Below are 27,155 nucleotides of genomic sequence, written 5' to 3'. Positions count from 1 at the left end.
TGGCCTTGGGAAATTCACTTAATCTCTCTGGGTTGAATTCAGCTGTTGCAGAAGTTGAAGCAATGTTTTCTGAGCTAATGAGAGTTGTACCTCCTTATGCTAGGGCTGAATTTGATTCTCTCTTTCTAAGTTTCTCCATTTGTAAAATCCAGAGTATAGTTACTCTTCCTCATACGGTTGGTACGAAGGTGACTTAGATAATATTTGTAATGTGCTTGGAAAATGCGCTGCACTAGATAAAAGTGTGGATTGTTATTGTCATTTAAAAATGATAAATGTTCAAAGTATATTTTGTATCACAGTAACTAACAAATATTGTTACAAAACTAAAATCCTAACACCTGTCCCCAGGGACTAGTTCTCAAAATAATGACTGGTGAACCTCAAAAGGTTACCCAGGTGGTACAATGATAATACTTCCCCAGTTCATTGGGAGTGTTGTGACAACATTGTTAATGTTTGGGAGGCATGTAGCTACTGTGGTGCTGCTCATAAGAGTGTCTAAATAGAGAGCGAATGAGTGAGTTAAGTTGCCATCCTGATAAACATAAATGCTTTTCTTGTGGCATTTCAGCACTTCCAGAAATATGGAGAAGCAGAGAGAGAGCAAAGACGGTGGAGTCTGTTGGAGGGTGAGATGGGTGGAAGAGGTTCAGGAGGTATTGGAGGGGTGAGGTGAAAGTGTGTGTGTGGTTTAAGTTTGGAGTGGGAAGAAGATTTTTATAGTAACCAATCTGAGCAGAAGGTTTGGGTTTGTGTTTTTCAGGACTGGTTGCCTGTCCTTTATATATTGTTTTTCATCCATAGATCTCAAAGTAGCTTTCTGAAAAGGGGTAATAATATGTCCTCTCCTGCTCTTGCATCTGACAAATACATTTTATTTGGCTGACCAAGTCCAGACAACATGTATATAATAACTAGGATCACATATCATTACTAAAATCCTCACATTGGAACAGAGTCACATCAGTTCCCTGTTAATTTTTAAGTCATCAACTACCTGTGGGTTTTTTGGTTGTTTTTTTTTGCGGGGGGGGGGGAACGGGGTGCTCTTGGGGGTGTTTTTTGAGACTCCAAAGCAGTCTTGGGAAGAAGTAGGATCAAATTATCCAGTCATCTAGTTGACGTATGACAAATCCTTCTTTGTAGGCAGTCCGTGAGTTGGTTTCCCTCAGAGCGGCCTCTTGATTTGGTGCCCTATCTTCATTCAGGAAAATGATAATCATGGAGGATTTTTGGCCTCCTGTAGCATTTAGTACTTCCCTCTCAAGTTAACTTTCTCCTTGAGAAAATCCATAAGATGAACTGTGTCTACAGCCTGATAACAGATTAACCTAAACATGTCCTGAACATTGAGACGTTGACATATTTAAGCTCGTCAAAGGCCAATAGCAAGATGGGTGGTTATTGGCATAGATGCAACCAAAAAAATGTGGAGGCAAGAAATTCCTTTTCCTATTACTTGTTTGTCACCAGTTCAGAAACTGATTCAAGCTAGGGATGTAAATAACATGTAAAAACAATAACCATGTAACTGATTAAAATTCTATCGGTTACACGGTTAAATGTTTAACTGGGAAATTAGAGGTGCGGTGGGTGCTGCAGCACCCCCATGTTTTAGGTGGGGTCCTGACTGCTGGCTCCGCACCTGGAGGTCCCAGCTTCCAGCCCCATCCCTGGGACTCTGCATGGGGTGACAGCAGAGCCCCTGGGCAGAGTTTAATCATTAACAGAAACTGATAAGGATTAGGCTTATCGTTTAAGCAGTTAAACTTTTCAAACAGGGTTGGAAACAGAGATAGGAGTGATGTAGAGGCTTTAATGGGTGGATTGCTCCACCTCCAGAGTAAACTCCAACAAATTGGGATGCTACTTTGACTCAGCATCCTTCAACAACAGATCACAAGTGCTAGGCCAGCAATATTGTAGCTTGATCAATGGGCAGGGATAGCCAGCTGGTTAAAGACCATCAGACAAGTTGAAGAAGGATTCCGATTTCCAGGAAGGAAAAGGCCTATTGAGATAGATATATACAGCTCTACGTACATGGAGAGAGTACCACAGATTTTTTTTCTCTCCCCCAGGTTTGGGATAGAAGCTAGGGAAGTAATTTCTTGATTGACAGAGAAGTCTGGCCTATTAGGTTGAATTTCCCCTTTTTGTGTCACAAGTAACTTTCTGAAAGTATTTTATGTAGATTTTAAGCTCTTAGGGACAAGGACCATTACTTCTTGCATGTCTGTAAAGCACTGAGAACATTATTGATAAATAATCATGACTGGTTTAGATTTCTCCTAGATGTTGATTACTGGATGGCTCAAGTGATTGATAATAGCATATGGAGACTTACACTTCAGATCTAATCTGACCATGCTGATAGCAAACAAAAGTTAGCATCTGTTTAGTGGCTTGTGTGAAATGAATTGATGGTCTCAATCCACTTTCAGCTGGACAACTAGTTGACCCTTTATATAAAGACAAACATTAATTCAAATGGCATTTTATATCCATTTGAAGTCAAAAGGTATAGACCATGGGTGAGTTACCCTAGCAAAGTGGGGAAGCTTGGAGTGCCATGTCTCATGAACTGAAGATTTTGTTCTCTAGGTATTTTAAGCAGGCCCTTTTCATGAGTCCTAAATTCATTCTAAAAATGTTTTTCTTGGACTTTGTAGCTCCTAAATTTGTGGCTTGGGCCACAGAATCTCTTGAAAGCAGCATTCAGAACATTATGTTTGTATTATTTCTTATGAATATTCTGATTCTATGGAATTGCCCCATCTCAGCACTTCAACAGTACATATGCAAGTCTGGACAACCTCAAGATAATATTTGTACTAATAATAGATTATTCTATCTCTGTGTGAAGAGAATGCACATCTCCTCCTTGAATCAGACACTGGACTGTCAGATTGTTTTCTGACAACGTAAGTGATTAAAATTCCTTCTCCTTTTGAAGTTAGCTTGTGAGACAGACCCTCTGGATTCTCAGCAGCTCCCTCCAGACTGATTAGTGAGAGCTTGTGGAAACCATTTATTATTTGGGTGAAAATTTGATTGGGATTTGGGTTTTTTTTTTTAATGTTTGCATTGAAAACTGATGACTATTTATACATAAAAACCCACAGGTCTTTGAAATGGAAGCAGTAGTGTTTTTATTTCTTGGTACTCTATATGGAGTGGTTATTAGTTGTGCAGTGGTGTCAGATCTACAGATAATAGGGGATTAGGGCATTGCAATAAAGAAAACTGGAGGGAGACGGGGACAAAGGGAGAGGATGGGGTGGGGAACAGTTTGGTGACCCTTGTCACAGTTTCGTGCAACTGCACCTGTATTCCCCCACCATAGTCCACAAAGGGCATGTACTTTAGGCTTCTGGGTCCCAGCCATCACTTTTCCTGGGCAGCAACTGGTCTCTCACTCCGTCTTGACTGGGGATTTTAAGGCTGCACCGCTCCCTGATCTATACTGTGATATCACCAGACAGCCTAAAAAGGCCAGTGCCTGCGATTTGCTTTCTTGCCAAGGGCTATGACTGGTGTATTGTCCATAGTTATAAATTACCACATAACTTCTTCTGAACAAGCACATTTATTCTTAAGGGGAAAACATTAAAACAATAAAAGAAGCTACATGCATGCTAAAAAGCTACCAGAGATCACTCCAACTCTGACCAAGCATCTGGAAGTTTACAGGTTTCCCCGGGGTTACAAGTTTATATCCATCTCAGACCAGAAAGAAGGGTGGGTAAATCAGCTGTTTCTTTATACAGGTCAGTCCTTTGATTTTGGCTTTCTGTAACAGATAATCACCCTTGCCTTAGGCTTCAAGAGGCTGGGTTTTTGCATAACGAGAGGTGGGGAAATCTGCATTCATAATCTCTGCCTAGGAATTCCCCAGGAAATCCACTTAACACTTATTGTCCCAGAAGTCCATACTTGTTTGGCACATTTTCGATACAGTCTTTTGAACTTCCAGGTTTCACATCTATCACATCTCCCTGCTGGAGAGCTTATGTACCATTCAGGCCGAAAATAATATAAACACATAAGGAAATTGCTCTATCTGTAACAGTCCTGCTGTCTTGTATTGACAGGCCCCCGAAGGAGCCATGTCCAACCCCCCTCAGGTGAGGGAAGGTCAACCAGGTGGAGTAGCGGTGTGTGTGTAAAGCAGTGGCGATGGGCAAACTGAATTTTGAATGAATAAATTCCACAAATTCAGCTCAGTTCAGGTTGTTTGCCCCACTGGTGCTGCCAGCAGCATTCCCAGTGCCCGTTCCGATGGGTCTCACCCCCTTTCCTCTCCTCATGAGGGAAAAACAAAATAGAAGAATAAGATCAAGAGCAGCATCTGTATTCCCCTAGCTGGCAGAGCTGATGTGCTCCTAGTGCCTGGTCTACTGCCACCAGGATGCCTCTCAATCTTATCTTTTCTTTTTTGCCTCCTCATGAGGAGGAGAAAGGAGGTGAGACCCATAGCTCATGGGGAAGGAGAAAGAAGCAATAGCCCCATTGGTGTGTGTGTGTGTGTGTGTGTATATATAGACACATGTGCGGGGAGGGACAGTGAAGACAATTCTGGTCTTGGCACTCCAACTGCAGGAGGAACTGGCAAAAGGTGATCCAAGCCCCAGTGTATCTGACCCATCCCAGGGGGCTGAGGAAGATTGTCCTACTCCTGACACCCCTTCTATATGATGAGACACCCAACTGCTGGAGGGAAGAAGCTGTTCTTCCACCATTCAATGTTATTTGGGGAGGTGAGAGGGAGGTGGTCTGTACATCGTCCAAACAAGAGGAACACCTTCCCCCCCAATATAAATATTAGCCAAATACAAATAATGGTCTGTTTGCCCAACACTAATAAGCAGAGAGTGAAATGAGGATCTTGGAAGTCCCTCACCACACCCCAAAGACAGGAATAAGTGGGAGGGACTGAAAGTAAAGTGGGGAGAGAAACCTGTGCCCTGCAAGGCAGCCACTGTTTTACTCCAATTGTGCAGACGTGAGTGACTAGCAACTGGTAGAAATTCTGTAGCCTGGTGTCACGGAGTCACCGAGCAGCCAGTCAGGACTCTGGGGAAGCCTCCTCTCTGTGAGCATACTGTCTCCAGGGCAAGAAGCTTACACAGATTCGATCTTCCTGAGTCTGACCTTGGAGCATTCAGCATCCCCTTCCACACCATGCACTTTCCACAGCGAGTCCGCACAGGCGGGGCTGCTGGGGAAGCCAGAGGGCCCTGCACCCCAATTCCGCAGTCAGACGTGACTTTGAGACAGCCAGTAAAACAGAAAGTTTATTAGACGACAGGAACACGGTCTAAAACAGAGCTTGTAGGTACCGGAAACAGGACCCCTCAGTCAGGTCCATCTTGGGGGGCAGGGAGCCCAGAGCCCCACCTGGGCCTCCCTCCATTTCCCTGGCCAGCTCCAAATTGAAACTCTCTTGCCCCTCCTCTGGCCTTTGTCTCTTTCCCAGGCCAGGAGGCCACCTGATCTCTTTGTTCTCCAACACCTTCAGTTGGCAGCTTTACAGAGGTGGGGCCCAGGCCATCAGTTGCCAGGAGACAGGGTGTCGACCATTCTCTGTGCAGACAGCATCACACTGGCCCTCTAGGGCTCTGCCACAATCACATCCCCTTATTCCACCACCTAGATAATTAAGAAATGCCTAGGGGAAATTGAGACACCCACACAGTATTCAGAGAAAACATTAAGAACATTCCTACTTCGTTACACCTGGAATTAGAGAGAAGCAGAAAAGATAAATATTACAAATAAATAATAGCTTAAATTTAGTAACGGGGCTGTGGGGGTTGTATTGGAGTTTCTTCCAACTACTAATCCAAAGGCTACTCAGAAGTGAAACATTGGAGGTGACATATTGGTCTGACCCATTGAAAACATTTGGAAGGAATCCCTCTAGTGACAAACAACAATGAAATGAAATCTTGAGGCTATATCCATTCCCTCCTTCAGACTCTTCCCTTCTCATATGAGTAAAGATACTGCTAATCCCCCAACAGGCAAACTTGCTTAAGTTGCAGGGACTAAGCTAATTAACAGATGGTCACTGTTAAGGTTGTTTGAGTTTAACTAAATGCAGCGTGGACACACAACTGTCATTATCCTGTTCTCACCTATTCCGGTGGTCAAAATGCACTTGTTTAAAGTATAGGGGGCTGCTGGATGGCTTTATCAAGGGGCAAGACTTGAGTGCTCCCCTTTCCTAGAAATAATTTCTCTCTGACAACTTAAAGAGCACAATGTTTTAAAAGAAGTTAAATATTAATTCTAAAATGCCGAAATGACAGTCCATCTACACTGCAGCTGGGATCATGCGTCCCAAGCATGGGTGGACAGATAGATGTGTGCTCAAGTAGCACACTAAAAATAGTAGTGTCCGTGGAGGGGGGCTTAGCATGATAGTTTGGGTTGGCCTCCTAGGGAATGTACTCTGGTGGCTAGCCTGAGCTGCTGTCCATATTACCCCTGGCCACACAGTCACATTTTTAGTGCACTCACTTGAATAGAGGCGGCAAGTGTCTGTGTTGGGAAGCATGGTCCCAGCTACAGTGTGGCTGTACCCTAAGAAATGCACTCAGATATCCTCCCTTATGAACCAGCCTTGAATCAGTGTTCTAACCATGTTCTATAAGGCAGCTACTGGGTCACTCCAATTATACATCAGCACAAGGTTGTTTTGTACAGGATTCTCACTGTTATAATGTGCTCAGTGTGGCTTGCACCTGTGTGGTTTGGAGAATGGCCATCCAGCACTGAACCAGCCTAAGCGTGCACTGATAGTTTAAATATGAAATAATATGTGCTCACTCACTTTAAATAAATAAATACATAAATAAATATAAATATTTATAAATAAATATAAGAGATGTGGGTACAGACACTCAAAACGGAGAGCAACATAGGAGCAAGGGGAGAGGAAAAGGAAAGAGCTTCTATTTACCAGGATGACAAGATTCCATTGTATGGAGAACATTCAGCATCTAAAATTTAATCTGTTACTATTCACTGCTATTGCTTTAATTAACATAACACAGAGAAAATGAACAGTGAGACTGCATAGATACGCTCCCCCCTTTGTGATTTTCAGATGCTAAGGCAAGAGGTACAAACAAGGTGGGGATGAGAGAAGGTCCCAAGGGACATGGTGCCAGATGGTCAGACTTATTTTATTAATTTAGATCTCCATTATTGTCTCTCTTCTAGTCATTTCTGAGAAGGACAAGTTAGTTTAGCAAGAAAATTATTTCACAGCCATAGAGTGACACATTTAACTCTTAGGTCCCTGTGATACTACATATTAGAGTATACATCAGTTTCATATCCCTACCCCCAAAGCAACTGACCTGCAAGAATCCCTCCTTGTGCCAATAACTCCAAACATTTTAACACCCACCCCAAATCACTCCACTGGACTTCTCCCAACTGCCAAACCCTACCACAATCTCCCTGACCCATAAAGCAGCTTCATAACCCTCCTGCCATCCTCTGTCAACTGTCTTAACCCACCTTATCTTAGCTTCTGAATGTTACTGCAACCTATCTCCCAGCAAGCAACTTGAGCTGACTCCCTTCATGCTACCTTCTCACCTACTGACCCAAAACTGGCACTCTCATCTCCCATCCTAGCTGCCAAACTCTTCCTCAGTCTTATCTACAAGATAGGTGCCCTGAGTGGACTCCTCTTCCACCTGCCAAACCCCCCTGCTAGCTCTGAGCCAAGAGATGCCTCATTCTTCCTATTTCTAGGTATTGTGCACCTGGAAAATCAGGGAGCATTTTAAGGGATTAAGGAAAGTGGATTTAGAATTGGAAACCCTTTTACTTTTTAAAATTGCCCCCTCTCTCTGTAGTCTACCTATCTAATCTATAAAGTACTCAGTTGCCACAGTACCTAATGCCAGTCTGTGGATATTGTTTAAAACTTTCATCTACTATCATATTTCATTTAGGTACTGATATGCAAACTGTGCTCTTTTGAAAATCTGGTCCCTAGTGTCTTATGGGTTTAAATTAAGCTCTTTGGAACAGGAACTCTGTTTTTTATTTTTCACTTTGTACATCTGCCATAAAAATAAGAGCTGGAAGAACATATCTGGTCACCCAATCCACATCCCAATTCTTCTAGTCATCAGATCCCCTATTGCACTATGTGAATAATTATAACCGTACTTAAGTTGTGTTCTATAGTTCAATAACAAAAATAAAGTATGTAGAAATATTTTTTCTGAAACCCCTAGAAATAATACATTCATGTATTCAGTTTAGGAGTTTGTAGAAGTTATATCTGTCCATTGAGAAACCTGGATTACACTTATATGTTATCCATGGATTCCAATAAACTGGCTAGACAAATTCCAATCACATTAGTAACTCACAACAGGGCAGTCATAACAAATGGCAAAATACATTTTAGGCACCAGGGATATGACAAAACATAGAAAAAGTAAATTGAATTTCAGGACACAAACCTATGCTACACATCCTTATGTTGCAAAACACATATAGCATCAAATCATAGCCTTTCTCAGAACAGGTCTGACACAGAAGGAACAAAGCAAACACTATAATAGAAGGAATCAGACACACATTTTTCAAGATTCTGAATGAATAGTTAGACTTGAATATCTCCTGGACCAAGAATTCTCAGATTCTCGCCACCTGAGATCCTTAAAAGGAGCCACACTTGTTTATTGTGAACCTAATCCCACCATTCTTTGCAGTCACATCCCACAATCCTTTGGAGTCATATTACCAAACCACGGTAATATTCCAGTTTACTGGAATCCATGGATAACATATAAATGTAATGCAGGTTTCTCAACTTCTACAAACTCCTAAACTGAATAAATTGACTACCAGATTGAAAGAATTCTGGTTGAAGTGAGAAAAATGTCTTCTTATCAGATTCCCCACTAATTGGCAGAATAAGGCAGAAACAGAATAAATATAGCACCCTATGCCATAGCACGTCATGTGACTATACAGTGGCAAATTATTACACATTATACATTTGAATTTGTAAATAAAGTACTAAGTGGTTGATCTGCACTGTTGAAGTTCACTGTTCTCCCAAATGCTGGAAAAAGCAGCAAGGACATGCAAACAATGTATCACTTACTAAAACCTCAGAAAGCTACAGAAGCAAAGGGACTCACTGATTTCCACAATAAAGCTTTAATGGGAAGTATATCATCTTTGAAAGGATCATAGCTGGTGATCATGAAATCCACAATGTAACTGAAATATTTTCCTGACAGTTCAAGTAAATCTATCACTTGTGGAACATGTGCCTATGTGGGAAAAGGTTGTAACTGTCCTTAAAATTATATCGTCCATTGTTGTCAGCCGTGTCCCAGGATATAAGAGAGACAAGATGGGTGAGGTAATCTTTTATTGGACCAACTTCTGCGGTGAGAGAAAGAGAAGCTTTAGAGCTACACAGAGGAAGAGCTCTTAAAATTATGAGAAGATTTTAAAAATGACTATGTGGGACTATTGGACTTTGGATACCTCAGCCCCAGCCCTGAAAAATAAAGACCTTCCATTCCTTAACCCGTTAAAGTTTTATCTTGTATCCCAAAGCCATGCCCACCTGATTTAGCTTCCTAAAACTCCTTGATGCCCTAGGCTTGAGCAAACTACTAAACTTAAATCCCACCTCAAAAAATTCCAGTTACGCAAGCTTGTGTTATCTCAGCCCTAGGTCTTACCTTGGTGAGCGTGATATAGGAGAGACACGGCATTTGCTCCACTGAGTGCTTAGTGAATTGTTTCTTTGCATTTGTAGATGAAGTTTCACAAAGCTAGGGCACATTTCACTCTCTGAAGAATGTAGATTCCTTAATGGAGAAATAAGATCTGGTTTATTCTCTTCTTGAGCATCAGGACATTTGACGAAATTAATCAAAGAATGAATGATAATTAATGCACATATATAGAGGTGAAAATATCAATCTATATTTAGGATCAGCAGCTGAAGGGTTTTTTTTTCCTCCCAGAATATATAAGGAAAATTTCCTTCATCTCTAAAGAAATCCAAGGCATACCATAAGCACACTGGTAGCCCCCTTTTAATTTGATTACATGTCTGTTTAAATTTAACATTTAGAACTAATTAGGCTGTGCCCACATGGGGATCAGAACTATTTAAACATGCGTCCCTGACTGCCATGGATAGGGATGGTAGCTGGAGAGCGATGCCAGTCAAACCATGCTGAAGACTCTAGCATATGTAGTTCTGACAGAAAAGACCCCTGTATCATACTGACCAGGGAGAAGTGCTGAAACCCTGGCAGGCCTTGTCCTCATTACACTTTTCCCACCACTGGCAACAGTGAGAGTTCTCATGCAGACACCTGCTGGCATTTTTACATCCTGTGTAATCTTACTTTGAGAAAAGACAGATGTCAGCCTAGTGGGTACAATACCAGTGGCCAATCTACACTCTCACTCCCACTGGTGGAGCTGTGCTACTTGAGAGCTGATCATATGCTGCTGGTCATATAGTCAGACCACCCTCACATAGTCTCCCCCCACCCATTTTATGATATAAGTGCTACAAGGATTTCCACTGACAACAATCATTGGGAGGCAGTGGTGACTTGTGACTTTTTTGACCGGTGCGGCACAAATCACAAAACAGTTATTTCCACTCCAGTCCCTGTCCAGTGTATACTTTGACAGATGTTAAACACATACCTTATTTACAGTAACAAAGCAGCAAGTGGTCCTGGGAGTTGGAGCCACCACTGCCACCCAGGCCAGCTTGGGGGTGGAGCATGAGACATGTCTGGGAGTTTTTCACCTTCCTCTGCGGCATGGGGCACAGGTCACTTGCTGGTTTAAACTAGAGTAAATGGTGAATTCTCAGTTTTAAATCATGATTTGAGGACATCAGTAACTCAGCCAGAGGTTAGGGGTCTATTACTGAATGGGGTGAGTGAAGTTATGTGGCTTGCAACATGCAGAAGGTCACACTTGATGATCACAATGGTCCCTTCTAGCCCTAACGTCTATGAGTCTATTCCAGTGAATAATGTAGCTGGAGTCAACGTACCTTAGGTCGAGTTACCACGGGGTCTACACTGCGGGAGGTCGACGGGAGAAAAATCTCCCATCGACTTACCTTACTCTTCTTGTCGGGGTAGAGTATGGGGTAGACTGGAGAGCGATCTGCAGTCAATTTGGTGGGTCTTTACTAGACCCATTAAATCGACCACCGGTGGATCGATCTCAGAGCCCTAAATAGAATAGAAATTTATATGATTCCCAACTACACTTAGTGAGTTATTTAAAGATGTTATGCTCTGTTCCCAATGCCCATTGTACCTTCCAAAGCCTCTTTTCCCTTTCCTTATGTCTTCCATCATGGTAGTTACCTCTGCTGATAACATGGGTGAGATGCGTCAAGTTGATGCCAAATCCTGTTGCTGTCAATAAGGGTTTGTGCCAGAATATTTTTGTCATAATACCAGGGGCCCATTGACATTGAACTACTAGAAGCTGCAGAGATGAGATGACTCACACGATTCAAGACAGTTCTATTAACACTGTGTTGCAGTTATCAATGGGCTACAGGAGTCATACGTCACTGGAAGGATTTCAGTTGTTTGTGGTGTGGAATAGAAGTTTCTCATGTATTTGTATTGATGTCGTAATAGCTTAAACTAAGCAAAATCAAATGGCAGATTGCGAGACAAGGACTTCAGCTGCAGAAAACAATAATGGATAGCAAAACTGCTATCGACCTCATTGACACCAGGGTTTGGTCTTAGTACACCCCGCCCCCCTCCTTTTTAACTAATAGGAAATTGTACACCCAGAAATGATGTTAAAATAATAATATGCAGATCAAAATCAACCAAAGTAAGGAAGCCAGTATGACTTTGTAATTCAGTTAACAGATTGCTTCTTTGTCTAACCATTGCATGAGTAGTAACCTCCAGTCAAACCCAGATCAAAATATCCCCTAACTCTGAGTAGTTTGGCTCAAGAGCCAAAAGTCTGTGCTTGGGCCCATCACTAACCATGTGTGATGAAGCAACTAGGCACACCAGAGCGAGCAAAGGGTGGAATGGAAATCATAACTCAGAAAGTCTTTTTTGTTGTTGGATAAGTCAGCTATTTCAAAATAGAATTTGGCATTTAATATACAGGACAACTAGGTGTGAAAGACATACTAATATCTACCCTCTTCTCTTGCAGGATGACTTTCTGTTTAGTGTCTCCATTCTAAGTGGAATCCTTTGCTCTATCTTGGCAGTGATCAAATTTATGTTGGGAAAGGTCCTTACAAGCAGAGCACTGGTAACTGATGGTGAGTAGGAAAATATCTCATTCCTCATACAAAATCATTCAAATAATATCATGTGGATTGAGAACTGGCTGAAGATTCAGGAAAAAAAGGGCAACTATGCATGGCAAAATATTGAAATGAAAGCACATGGCTAATGGGGTACCTGAAATCTAACACCATTCACTGGTATTATTTAGTATCTTACACAATATGGAACAGATGACTTCAAGAAGGCTAAAGTGTTTAATGCCTGTTTTGCTTCAGTCTCACTAAAAAGGTTAATGGGGACCAGGTACTTAACACAATTAATTTTAACAATTGTAGTGAAGGAACACAAGCCAAAATAGGGAAAGAACAGGTTAAAGAATATTTAGATATGTTAGACATATTCAAGTCAACAAGGCCTGATGAAAATCATCCTAGGGTACTCAAGGAACTAGTTGAAGCAATTTTGGAATCACTAGCAATTATCTTCAAGAACTCCTGGAAAACAGGTGAGATTCCAGAGGACTGGAGAAGGGCAAAACATAGAACCTATCATTAAAAGAGGGGAACAAAGAGGACCAAGGAATTATATACCAGTCTGTTTAACTTCAATACTTGAAAAGACAGTGGAATAAATTATTAAACAGTCAATTTGTGTGGAGCTAAAGGATAATAGCCAGCATGGATTTGTTAGGAACAAATCATGCCAAATCATACTAAATGCCTTCTTTGAGAGGGTTACTGGCCTGGTGGATAGGAGGGAAGCTGTAGTTGACACAGTCCCTCATAGGGGGACACAGACATTCTCATAGGCAAATGGGGGAAATGTGGTCTGATGAAATTACTATAAGGTGGGTGCAAAACTGGTTGAAACGCCTTACTCAAGTAGTAGTTCTCTGTGAAATGTCAATGGTTCACTGTCAAAGTGAGATATATCTCATGGGGTCTAGCAGGGGTCTGTCCTGGGTCCAGTGCCGTTCAATATTTTCATGAATGACTTGGATAATGAACTGGAGCATATGCATGTAAAATTTGTAATTGACACCAAGATGGGAAGTGTTACAAGCACTTTGGCTAATAGAATTAGAATTCAAAATTCTTTGACGATTAGGGAATTGGTCTGAAAACAAGATGAAATTCAATAAAGACAAGTGCAAAGTACTACACTTAGAACAGAATAATCAAATGCACAAATACAAAAAAGGAAATGATTGGGTAGGCTGAAAAGATCTGGGAGTTAATAGTGGATCACAAATTGAATATGAGGCAACGTCATGCAGTTGTAATATAATTCTGGGGTGAATTAACAGGAGCATCATATGTGAGTAACAGTGGGTAATTGTTCCATTGACTTGGCACTGGTGAGGAGTATTGGAATACTGTGTTGAGTTCTGGGTGCTACACTTTAGAAAAGATGTGGACAACTTGGAGAGTCCAGAGGAGAGCAACAAAAATGATAAAAGGTTTAGAAAACCTGACCACAACAGAACCACTAACCCAGGAACCTATCCTTGCAACAAAGCCCGTTGCCAACTGTGCCCACATATCTATTCAGGGGACACCATCACAGGGCCCAATCACATCAGCCACACTATCAGAGGCTCATTCACCTGCACATCCACCAATGTGATATATGCCATCATGTGCCAGCAATGCCCCTCTGCCATGTATATTGGTCAAACTGGACAGTCTCTATGTAAAAGAATAAATGGACACAAATCAGATATCAAGAATTATAACATTCATGAACCAGTCGGAGAACACTTCAATCTCTCTGGTCACGCGATTACAGACATGAAAGTTGCAATATTACAACAAAAAAACTTCAAAACCAGACTCCAGTGAGAGACTGTTGAATTGGAATTCATTTGCAAATTGGGTACAATTAACTTAGGCTTAAATAGAGACTGGGAGTGGCTAAGTCATTATGCAAGGTAACCTATTTCCCCTTGTTTTTTCCTTCCCCCACCCCCCCTCCTCTGATGTTCTTGTTAAACCCTGGATTTGTGCTGGAAATGGCCCACCTTGATTATCATACACATTGTACGGAGAGTGATCACTCTAGATAAGCTATTACCGACAGGAGAGTGGGTTTGAGTGTGTGTGTGGGGGGAGAAAACCTGGATTTGTGCTGGAAATGGCCCACCTTGATTATCATACACATTGTAAGGAGAGTGTTCACTTTAGATAAGCTATTACCAGCAGGAGAGTGGGGTGGGGGGAGAGAAAACCTTTTGTAGTGGTAAACACCCATTTTTTCATGCTTTGTGTGTATAAAAAGATCTTCTATACTTTCCACAGTATGCATCCGATGAAGTGAGCTGTAGCTCACGAAAGCTTATGCTCAAATAAATTGGTTAGTCTCTAAGGTGCCACAAGTACTCCTTTTCTTTTGACCTCTGAGGAAAGGTTAAAAAAACTGAGCATGTTAAGTTTTGAAAAAAGACAGAGAGGACCTGATAACCTTCCAATATGCAAAGGGATGTCGTAAAGAGGGTGGTGATCAATTGTTCTCCATGTCCACTGAAGGTAGGACAAGAAGTAGAGGGATTACTCTTCAGCAAGTGAGATGTAGTTTAGATATTAGGAAAAAACTGACCTTGAATGTCACTGACAGACTAGTGGGCCTAAATGGGTACGGGAGCTTTCTGTTGAGCCTCACTTGTCTCTGGAGACTTTTTAGTCTTACGGATTCCCTCGCCCCTCCACCCCACATCCCACTCCAGCCAGCTAATTTCCATTCTGTGTTTTCCCCGCAACCCTCCCCTATCCATTTAGAGGCTGGTTTTAGCTCTCCCCATCCATCTCCAGTTCATCCCTGGTAACTAGCCCATGTCTCACTTTTGTGAATGTTTTTTCCCCTTAACTACTTCCTTTCCCACCTGACTCTGACCTCCCAGACCTGCTACAGACACCTCCCTCCTAACATCCCTTAGGATTGTTCACTGAATCCAGAACTATGAAGTCATGGGGACCGCTGAGGTTATTAAGTCATGCCCCCTGGTGTGGCTTTCAGCAGCTTCTGGCCACCTGTCTCTCCTATGTAAAATCTTAAAGGAACCACATTGCTGGGAGGCGTTGAAGGAGCTACTGGGTCAGTGGGAGGGGAGCATTATGTGCCTTCGTCATTCAGACAAGTTCTTATAGGCATCATCTGTTAAGGTCTCTGCTCCTTATAGATTTCACATTGTAGTATTAATCTTATGGCACCTTCCACTGAGGATCTCTGAGCTCTTTACAAACAAAAAAGAAATAAGCCTTAATCTCTCTGATTGGGTGTGTGTTAGCCTCATTTTGCAGATGATGATACTGAGACACGTTACCAGTAAGTTCGTTTCCCCAAATCATACAAATTAGAGTCAGAGCTGGGAATAGAACCCACATCTTTGACCCCAGACCATACCATTATGGTGTCTCTGGTCAAAGTTGATTCAACAAGTATTTCATTTTCTACTACTACACGAGTCTTTAGAATCTGAATTTCAGGCTGCTATACCAAATAATTATTTGGGTTGCCATAGGTTACAACTTTCACAATGCAGTCGGTTGTATACTTAAGCAAACGGTCTCTGTTTTCCCTTAATTTTAAGTGACATACAAAGGCACTTAGGCGCATAGGAAGCAATTGAAAGACAAGAGGGACACAGGATTCGGATACTGTTCTGTCTATAATGAGTAAACAAATTAAGTTATTTCAGTGATATTATATGCTTGACAGGCAACGTGTCCCTTGCATGTTACATTTCTTACAAAAGTATGAACTACAGCCTTGACAATGGTCTATTTTATAGCATATGAGCTCCCCAGCCACTGAGTGCTTATTCTTAGTATGCAAATAGAATTCTCATCTGTCTTAATGTTGAGGAGATTTTCATTCATGAAAGGCCAAATCCTGTTTGCTTTACTCATCCGAAACGCCCATTGGGAAGCACGTGAGATGAAAGATGGATGGCAGATCACTGGGAGTTTTACATGAATAAGATAAAAGGTTCTTGTCCCAGAACGTTCACATCTATGTGTCTTTCAAAATGAGGACTTAGAGTTGTATTGTCTTTTAAAAAAAATATTTTCAATACAACAGGCCAGATCCTAATCTCATTCACACTGGTGCAAACCCAGAGGAACTCCACTGAAACTCGTTGCTTGGAGGTAAATGGTTTGAAGTAAATGATGTTACTCTGGGTTTACTAAGGTGTATCAGGTGCAACCGTGTCTACAATGTGTCATGGCCCACGGCTCTCAAACCTGGGTCTGCAGGATTCATGGGAGCGGCCATGCTCCAACCCTCCACCTGGCAGACTGCTGGCAATAGCCCAGCTCCATCCCTAGGTCTCCATCCCCAGAGTCCTGGAGCAGCTGATTGGCTTGCTGTGCCCACTTAAACTGGCAACAGGAACAGGAAATTCTCTGAACAACTGGGCTCCACTCTGCTCTGGAGTGTGTACCTTGTGCCCCCTTACATTTGCTCCTGCTCCCTCTCCCACGGCTTGATTTCCTGGCATTCTAACCTGGCTTGACTGCTGGCATCAGACTTGTGGTTCCCGACCTCCAGTTTGTCTCCTGCCTCTGACCCCCTGATATCTTGATGAGGCCTGAATCTCGTTATCAACTTGTGGTTCTGATCTCCAGTTTGTCTCCTGCCTTTGATCCTCCAGCATCCTGACTGAGCAGACTCTTGACTCCTCTCTCATGACTGCAGACTTTGATTCCCACTACTGGATTTGACTGCCCATGAGCTGGCCATGACACAAAGTCTATATAAAAAATATTCTATCAATGGCCTAGCATTGTGGAGGCTCAGTAATGCTAGCAATGGTGGAAGCATTAGTGTGGACTTGGTGCAGGGTTATTTTTAACCACTCCCCTCGGTGGGTTTCAGAGCCTGAGAGGGAACATCTACTCTGTTATTTTTAGCTCTGTAGTGCAAGGCCCACAAGCTCAAAGCAATCGATTCACTGTCACGGGTTTTCTTTTTTGCAGTGTAGACATTCCCTGAACTGCCTCACCCAGATATAGAACAGACTTTAAAACGGAAGGAGATATTCAAAGCCCTTAAAGCCAATGGAATTCATTCCATATGGTCTCTGGGATCAGTCACAGAGCTACAGGAACTCAGAACTTCCTGCACATACATATATATATATAGGTGACATTTTCTCTCTCTTTAATTTGGATCCTTACAGTTAGAGTCCTGAACAGAGTTGCATTAGAATCGGTTTTCCTGTCCTGTGAGAATTTGAGATTTAGGGGAAAATATCCTGTTCTGAATCAGTCAAAATCTCAAAAAATTTAACGAATCAGAAATCCTCCCAATTTAGGGGATTGGATCAAAACATTTTGTTTCAATAATTTAGAAAAATTTCATTTAAATTTTGACTTCATTTTAAATTTTTTTTGCATAAATTAATTTAGTTTTCTAAGATGAAAAGTTGTTTCAAACCAAAAATGGAACATTTTGGTTTGAAAATGGATGTTTTGACAATATGGAAACTTTTGTTTTTTTAAAAAAAAATTTCAACAGGAAATTAATTGAATTTTCCACAATAACTTCTGGTTTTGACTAATAGTCATTTTCTGACAAATTGTTGTGAAGCCTGGTCTTGAATGAATCCTTTGCGTGGCAGAAATGGCACAGAAGTCTCTCTTACCCCAAATTATATCCTTGTGTTAGTTGTATTGCTTCTGATTTGGATCCTGCTCACCTTTTGATTAGAAGAATTGGGGACCAAACTATAATTTCCCCAGTCTCTGTCTCTCTTAGTGGGATTTTAGAAAATGTAGCAGGTTGATATTGCAGGTATGGTTAAACTGCATCTTCAGCAGGATGACTTTATTTTTAATTTATAAATAATGAGGGGGAGACAGTGCTAGCCATCAATCGAGACACTGATTTAGCACTTTCCTTGCTTGTCAGTTGTTAGCAGTTTTCTGTTTCCTACTAATTTACTTCCTGCTATGACATGCTGTAGAACCACAAGCATCTTTATTAGAGCAAAGGGAACCTGTCATTTTCTTTCTGAAACGTTTTTTTTTTCTTCAAAACAGCAAAATCTCTCTCAGAGGTGTAGCTCCTTATTAAGGCTAATTGTTCAGAAGCTTTTGATTTACTGTAAGATTTGATAATCATAGCTCTTTAAAATCTAAATTCATTCAATGCCAGCAAGACAAATGATTACTATTTACCCAGCAAAATATTGTAGGTGTGCAAAGCCCTTTGCAGACTAAAAACAGATTGGGTGCCAGGATGCCTTTTCTGAAGAGCTTAAATGCCATGGGCCAAATTCAGAGATGAGGTGCAGACCTGTAACTCCAGCTGATTTCTGTGTGAGTTCCAGTGGCCTGATACTGTATAGAGTCAGAGTATAAGGCAGTGGTTCTTAACCTTGATTGCAGCCTGCACCCCTTTGGTTCTCAAAATATGTTCTCTCTCCCCTTATCAAAAATCAAAATATGTTCTTGCACCCCTTATCAAAAATCGTTGAAGTACGTCAGTTCTTTAAACCTAGATATATTCTTGTTTGTATATTACAGTAATCATTAAAAAAATGTATAATGTTAATAAATACATAGGTCTGATGAAATTGTACTTACGTGCCTGTGCTTAATTTGTGTTTTCGATGATTTACCTTCTAAAAAAATCTGGCATGTCTCAACCCCCCCAGAAAGGGCATCTTGCACCCACAGGGGTGCGTGCACCCCAGGTTAAGAACCACTGGTATAAGGCTAGAAGGGACCACTAGATCATCTAGTCCAACCTCCCATATATCACAGGCCACAAAACACCCTTGCACAAGCCCAACAATCGTAACTAGACCAAAGCACTACAGCCCTCTGGAGACTACACTGTAGAATACCACAAGCAGTGATCAGCAGGGACTATGGTGCCATCAGTGCCTGAGGGTCTGCAATGGCAGGGAATTGATTTGGTGATATATACACCCAGATGATCCTAGCCTGTGGCCTCTCAGGATTGGGCGCTCTCTCTCTCGCTCTCTCATGCTGCATGGAATGATCTTTCTGAATTAATATACAAGGCCACTACCATTTTCACCTGCAACATCCACTTCTGCAGTGATGCCTGTAGAAATCAGGCACTGAAGGATGCTTTGGTTGAATGATAGTCAGGGGCATAGGGTTTCATTTACTTAGTTACACATTTTCAGATTTGGAACCATCTAACTACTAACTGCAAGGTACTGTCTTCCCACTGCTCCCTACCCATTTCCATCCTGTTGTGTCTTACATTCTGTTGATGGATCTTGTTTCAAATTAGGGCTTTTCTACATGGGAAGTTACACCAATATAAGCTGAAGTGTGACTTTACACTGATATAGTATTACTTACCAGTATACCAGTGGACACTCTTAGTATGAGTGGTTTCTTTCAGTTTAGCTTGTCATATGAAAGGAGTTTAAACTAAACTGAAAAAAAAAAAACACTTATTCTGGAATAAGAATGCCCACATGGGGAGTTATACCAATGTAACTATAGAGGTTTAACTATATCAGTATAATTATACCTGTGTAACTGGTGAAACTTTCCCATGTAGCCAAGACAGGCTCTTACACTGTAAGCTTAGCAGAGTAAGCTGCATTTCTGCTTCTATATTTGTATAGCAAGTAGCACAGTGGGGGCCTGATGCAGATGGAGGCCTCCAGATTCTACCTCCAAACAAGTAATTAACTATGGTCCTTTGACTCTTATTTGTAGACTGAAACAATAAGTTTGTTTGTATTCTCAGCTCTGCCACTGAAATGCTGTGTGCAAGTACATATCCTCTTGTGATTTAGTTTTCTCATCTGTGAAATGCATTTAATACAGAGATCCCATGAATCTTAATGAACAATTATAGTGAGAAAAAAATAACTAGGTAAAAATAACTCCATTTTCATCCACAGATCTTCTGTTTCTAGAGTTACATCTGTTTAAAATTAGTTACAAATATAAATTTTTTACTGCCCCCAGCCCCCACCTCCCCTTTTTAAATTCCTCTTGACACTGCTTAGTCAGCATAACAATGGGAGAGTGTTCTTGTCTGGCTTGCACATCATCTGAATTTTTAACAAATTGCAGAATCTTTATCACCGAGGCAGATGTGTGAGCCAGAAAGAACAAAGTTTGACTTTCAGATCTCAGTAACATGTGTGCAGTGCTGGTAGACAGCTTTACAATTGTAAACTCAGTAATTGGCTACTGAGTCATTGAGAAACATGTAATCCCTGAATGCCATTTCTAGAGTCACTCTTTTGAGTATAAATGATTGTTTGTAAAATGCTTTGGGATCCTCTGGTGAATGATTCTATATTATAATTATTATTTGAATAGCAGTAATGCCTATGAGCCCTAGGCATGGATCAGGGCCCCACTGTGCTAGGCGCTGTATGAACACAGAACAAAAAGATGAATGCTGCCCCCAAAAGTTTACAATCTACATACATGACAAGAGCTGGATGTGACAGACCGGGGGAGCACAAGGAAAGAATGAGACAATATCGCTCAGTATGACAGGCAATTGCCTCAGCATACTAGCCTGCTAGGCAATATCAAGATTTTGTTAGCATCATGGCACAGGAGAGTTTTAAGGAGAGATTTGGAGGAAGACAGCAAGGTAACTTTGCCCTTCCCGAGCATGAGGGGGAGCATGGTAGGAAACACTAACGTGCTTGTTTGAAAATTTAACAAGTATGAGACACGCTAGGTAGGATGGAGATACGCTGAGAAGGGCCTTGTAAGTGAAGACAAGTAGCTTATGTTTGAGGTGGTGGAGAAAGGGGAACCAACTGAAAATGCAAAGAAAGGGTTGACATGATCAACATGAGGAGCCAGAAAAATGATCTTTATAGCAGATTTTGAATGGATATAAGTGGCTCAAGGTTGCATTCATCAAGGCCAGAGAAGAAAACGTTGCAGTAGCCAAGATGCAAAATGATGAGGGACCTAGATAAGAGTTTTAGCTACATGGATGGATAGGAAAGCCCAAATTTTAGAGATGCTATGCAGAAAGAACCTGTAAGATTTAGACACAGCCTGGATATGATGATCTACAGAGAGGGCTGGGTCAAAGATAACACCCATGTTACAGGTATAGAGGAGGGCAGCTCACCATATAAAGAATGATTGTATTAGTGTAAAAAATATAGCATCTAGAGACCCTATGGTGATGGATGTGATAGAAATGCCAAAAGACACGATAGGAGTATTATTACAAATTATCCACATCTTCAGCACTGGCAATATGAGGGAAGTTATTATCACCAGCTCCTAACTGTCATAGGATGTTTCATTGGTGATGAATGACAGGGGATTGAATGTCTTATTACCATGCAGTGGAATACAAATGATGTGTAGAGAAAACATGGTATGTGCTATATAGTTTGTGAAGTCTTCATCCCAGAGACTTTGGAAATAACACTTCCACTACGGAGCTCAGGGGAACTCATTCTCAAATTGTAATTATTTCTCCATTAGCATTTATTAAAGATTTTGAACTACAAAATATAGAACCAAGAAAGTGACATGTACTGAAAACATTTCTTTCCCAGCCAACACAAACAGCCCCATGCTCCCACCATAACAACTCCTAAATCCAAAGACTAGAACAGAACAAAACACCAGCAGACATTTAAAACAGTTCATTCATTTCTTTTAAGAGATAAATTACATAGCAAAATACAGAATGAAAACAATGAGACATTTTAAGATCAAATTTCATTCTTCAACAGGTAAATATTATATGCAACCACCGAACGAATGCAGTTGTACAGGATTTTTGTGGAATAAGAGTGACATCTTGTGGCCAGCTCAGGAAAATAACTCAGAGGTCTATATTTCATGTGGGACAGTACATAGATGGTACTTTTCTAAAGCAGTAGTCTCAGACTTAATATGTATCATGCTGCATCACCAATCAAGAATGCATTGTTTTCTTCTACATTATAATGCAAAATGTAGCACCACCGGGGGCATTCTACCATCACAACACACTATCTAGTAGGATATTCCAGGAACCTCGCCAAGCAAACTTTTTGAATCAAATTCTCACACACAGTTCTCATCAACTACAGTGAGAGTCATGTTCATATTTCTGAGGGCAAGACCGAGCCCTTGAAGTTGAACAGGTACAAAAATGTTTGCGCATATTGTGTTTTATTAAATGCAGAACTGGTATTAATTCAGCATGGTGAGATCAAGCACTCAAAAGGCAAATGTTGGGATTCATCCTCAATATTAACTCATCCACCTTACACACCTTGTATACTTAATCATATTAATTAATAGGAACTATACAGTGCTAGAGCTACCTGAGCATTTGGAGTAGTTTGCTGACTTGAGTGTTTGATATGCCAACCTTAACATTACCATTATGCTAGCATTTCTTTTTTGCAGTAGCTGCCTGTGTAGAGGATAAAAGTCTACTGATGTTATCAAATTTGGATTTTTCCTTTTGTCAACAAAAATCACTCTATCAAAGATCCCTAATAACCTCTTCCTGTCTGTGTCTCAGAACATATATTCCTTCCTGGTATGCATCTCCTGTCTGACCCAATCCCTGAGGTCATGGAGCCAAATGTCAGCCCCAGCATCTGACAGATGAACTCCATCCCCTTCCTAGAGAGCTCAGGTCTATTGTATCTGATATCACTAGGTGCTATCCCCACCAGCACCCCACCACCTCCAAACTCTCAAAATGATCACAGCTACCTCATAGTTCACATTTTTTCTTGCTGTGTTGACATGAGCTGGCTCAATAACCCCGCACCAAACTCATTTTGCAAGCATCCCTGACCAGACAAATTAAGTGCCTTGTAGGAAGAGCTCCACAACCCTCTGTATCCTAGTCCCTAAATTTAATCCTGTGCAGTCCCCTGGACTATTTCTGTCCAGGTGAATAATCAGGACATCAAGTGGCTGTAGCTTGGCTATCGAGTGCTGAAACCAGCTCATGCTTCATGATCTGTCACACCACTGAAGGCAAACGACTTCAGCCTTGCAGCTTAGTTTCAATCCACTTGCTGACCTGGCCAATGTCCAGCCACAATTGCTTAATCCAACATCAGCTATCTGCATCAGTGAGTGATGGGACCAGCTCATGCCCTGTTGGCCATACCATCAATGGCCAATGGCTTCAGTCTTGCAGTGCAATTATGATGCACCTGCTCTGCTGCCTGACCAACATTCAGCCCCAAATGCTTAATCAACCCATCATCAACGAGCAGCATCAATGAGTGCCAAGACCAGCTCATGTCCCATCTGCCATACCAAAAGCAGCTTGCTCCCACAGCATGCCTGTCCTGTTGAACCCACTGCATATGTACCGCTTCAGCCTGGAAGCCCAGCAGTGATCCATCTGCTGACCTGGCTACCTTCTTGCAGGCCCATTGCCCTATAGAGTGTCTGCAAATTCAAACATCGACTATGCTTTGCATATCTCCTCGGTTCAGAAACAGACAGGGTTAGTTACACTTAATGCCAGTCCCAGCAACCTTTCCCCGGGGGTGGACAAAAGTTCTGTAACAATTTGATTTCTAGCGTCCTATAACCTGAACCTAACAAAAGTCAAAGCCCGCTGATGCTACTGCCCCAGTCCTGAAAGAATATGAGCTAAAGTTAACTGGGTTGAGACTGCAGCAGGCCAAAGCTTTTTTTTTTTTATTACTGCAGCAAACTGGTGTCTTGTCAGGAAGCTACCATCACGTGCAAAAACTGTGGGCCTGGCTCCTGGTTCCATCTGGCTGGGAAAGCTTTGAGTGCCCTTACAGAGCACAGGCATCCATCTGCATATTTCCATATCACTACTGAGGCCTCATTCCCATCCTGATCTACTTCAGAGAACCTTAAATGCAGCAACACTGCACAAGTGACACTGTACCTTCGGTAATTAAACTGCCCACCTGGACCTGTCTGTCGTTGTCTGTGGCACTGCTACCCTGAAAGCACCAAAGGCGGCCACAAAAAATGCTGCCTTGAATGTAATGGCCTCCCTCACAGCACTGCATATCCTGGGCAAACCATTTAATAACTCTGAAAGAATATCAGTGGCTATGCAGATCCTGTCACCCCTCCTCTGCCCTTGGTCTCTGGACCAAAAGCTTCCACTCTAGGAAATCTCTACATAGGCCTGGGAAACCTAGCTTACACCAATAGGACAGTCCTACTATTTGACCCGATATAGTAGAGGGAGCCAACCCGTAGTGCACCAAGAACATGGCATCCCTCACCACCTGATGCTAAGGGAGGGGTCACAGATGCTGGAGTCCTTCCTGAGCTTTAGATTCCGTGAACTCAGTAAGGTACACCACACAGGCCGTCGTTGGGGCAACTGCATTCCTGACTACTCCTGTGACTGTCAGCAGCCAAGGGTCCACAGTTGCTTGGGCATCACCTGTGGATCTCTGTTGGCAAACAGGGCAAAATCCTGGAATCTGTTGTCCGCCAGCTGCAAGGTGAATGGTCCCAACCAAGGTCCTGGGTACTGTCCACTGAAATCTCTGTCCTACTCTGATCCTCAATCCAGGCTAGAGAGTGTCCCCCTCCAGCTCCCCTCCTCACCACTGTTCCCTTGCCAGTGGTCCCCATCCACTCTGAAGTCCTGGAAGACTGACAATCTGTCTCCCCCATGGGGCAGTGACCTTAGGTCCATGATTGCTTGACAAAGTGGCATAAAGTAATCTTTGCCCATCTCTGAGGCCGCCATTCAGTGTCTCCATGAGGGCTGGACTTGCCCCCACCCCCAAGGGAACAGGAGAGGAAACCCCTTCTAAGGCCTCTGGCCACTCCCAGGCCCCTCCCCCCTGCAGTAGCTGCCCCAATCCTCCTCCCATGCCTTATTTCTGCAGTCCTGAGCTGCCCCCCTTGGGGGGTGGGGTTTGGAGGGTGGAGAGCAGGGCCCATGCTGTCCCCTGACCTCAACACCCTCCCCCATGAGATAAGGGTGGGAGGGGACTTAGCATCTTGCCAGGTCCCAGCTGAATGTCTCCTAGAATGGTGCTTGAAATGCCCTCTGCCACACCATCAGCAGCCTCCCGTGTGCCCCAACCCCCTCCCCCATGAGCAGGGTGAGGAAAAGGGCAGCAGCACCATGGACAGTCCTGGCAGCAGGATGTTCCTATGGCAGCAGCAGCCACCCCACACATCCTTGCCCCTGTCTCCCAGCAGCAGGGAGGGGCAATGGTGCACTGCTGAGTCCCCTGCAGCTTCCTCTGTTTTGAATTTTCTGCAGCTCTGGAAGCAAGGTGCATCAATACCCACCCACCCTGCAGGACTCCTACTTTTTGAGCAGGCTGTGCCTTTAGGTCGGGGAACCAAGTGTCTGACCCCCATGACAGGCTAGAGACCTCTCTACCAGAGTGCGCCCCCAGAAGCAGGAAGGGGTGGTCCCACAGTGCCTACCTTTCCTCTGGGTGCTGCATCGCCTGGCTGTAGAAGCCACCTCGAGCCTTCCTTGTCCTGGCATCCTGGAGCTGGGAACCTAAAAGATTCCATGTGCTGGCTCTGGTCCCATGATTCTTGCAATGTTGCCCACATGTATGCTTTCTCCAGGCATGGCCGAACAGCAACGAAAACCCCTTGGTATAGAGTCTCAGAACCCGGGTCAACTGAGTTGGGCTGGGCTAAAAACTGCAGTGTAGATGTTTGGGGTTGGGCTGGAGCCTGAACTCTGGGACCCCAGCCCAAGCCCAAATAGCTACACTGCAATTTTAGCCCTGCAGCCCGAGCCCCATCAGCCTGAGTCAGCTGACTTGGGCCAGCTGTAGCCATGCAGCAGGTCTTTTACTGCAGTGTAAATATACACGAAGAGGCTTTTGAAAAGCCCTAGCTCAGCTTAAGTAGGCAAGGAGAGGCAGACAGCAGCCAATCAACTAGCCCCATCCCCCTTTCCCAGCCAATAGATAGCTAATCAGAGAACCAAAAGGGAGTTGGAAGGGGCAAGAGCCCCCTATCTGCCACACGTGTTTTGGACTTCTGTCCTACTCTGCTATCTGTCAAAGTCCCTCCCCCCACTCCAGGCAGTAAGAAGGTATTTTCAAAAATCCTGTCCTCCTTTGTCTTGTGTGTATCTGTTCCTTTCTGGTTCTCCTTCTACATCACCAGTTTTTGTTTTGCTGCTGGTAAGGCGTGTGACTGGCACTGTTTCTGTGCTATGGCTTGGCCTGAAGCTAGACTGAGAATTGTCTCAGAGGTCAGTGGTGATCTGGTGCTTCTGCCGCCAGTAACACAATAATCTCACCCAGGAAGGGAGAGTTTGACAGTGAATGGCAGTCACTGGCAAGAAATGCTGGGTTTCCCCCCCTGAGAACAGGCTGGACATGTCAGTCTTTCATAATGTTAGGCAGATCATTTATCCGAGGGACATGTCAACTGTTTCTATCAAGAGTGAGCTGTAGCTCACGAAAGCTTATGTGCAAATAAATTTGTTAGTCTCTAAGGTGCCACAAGTCCTCCTTTTTTTTTTTTTTTTGAAAGAATCCATGTGAGGGATGTCAGATTAAACTGTCACAGTACCTACCTTTGTTCTGAGCACAGAGAGATTTCATTTCTATGGCTAACTTTGTGTTGAAGGGCTTTACATGAAAAAAAATCCATTTCTCAACAGGTTTAACAAGCCAGTTTGCTCAAGGCCTGACTTTTCAAATGCCTGAGGTATTAGTAGGAGGAGGCTGTGAGCTAGTGATGTGCTTCAAGGGAAGTATTTAATACAACCTTCATGATCTGGCAGCTGATCATTGGACACTCCAGAGTTCTTCTCAAGACTCAGAAGAGTCTCTTCGCTAAATACTAAATGTACTTCAGAGAGGTATTTAACTGTCTGTAATATAAGACTCAAACTCAGGCTACAACCTGTGGA

At 42.7% G+C, this 27,155-nt stretch overlaps 1 protein-coding gene and 1 long non-coding RNA gene across 4 annotated transcripts in view; one reads left to right on the top strand and one right to left on the bottom strand.

The window, feature by feature from the left end:
- The window catches only part of TMEM163 (transmembrane protein 163), a 158,319-nt gene that overhangs the window by 122,611 nt on the left and 8,553 nt on the right, over positions 1-27,155 (top strand). Inside the window, exon 6 of the mRNA XM_073305305.1 lies at positions 12,235-12,346. Coding sequence (XP_073161406.1) covers positions 12,235-12,346 — 112 coding nt within the window. The remainder of the gene's footprint in view (positions 1-12,234; positions 12,347-27,155) is intronic.
- Positions 6,499-27,155, bottom strand: part of LOC140895500 (uncharacterized) — a 36,351-nt gene continuing 15,694 nt past the window's right edge. For all 3 annotated transcript variants that reach the window (XR_012154216.1, XR_012154215.1, XR_012154217.1), the window contains 3 exons: positions 10,729-10,876; positions 9,741-9,869; positions 6,499-9,435 (listed from right to left, as the gene is read on the bottom strand). This is a non-coding gene — a long non-coding RNA (uncharacterized lncRNA). The remainder of the gene's footprint in view (positions 9,436-9,740; positions 9,870-10,728; positions 10,877-27,155) is intronic.

The sequence above is a fragment of the Lepidochelys kempii genome, chromosome 11 (genome assembly GCF_965140265.1).
Source record: "Lepidochelys kempii isolate rLepKem1 chromosome 11, rLepKem1.hap2, whole genome shotgun sequence".
In the NCBI taxonomy this organism is placed as follows: domain Eukaryota; kingdom Metazoa; phylum Chordata; order Testudines; family Cheloniidae; genus Lepidochelys; species Lepidochelys kempii.
This window is presented reverse-complemented; position numbering and strand designations above follow the sequence as displayed.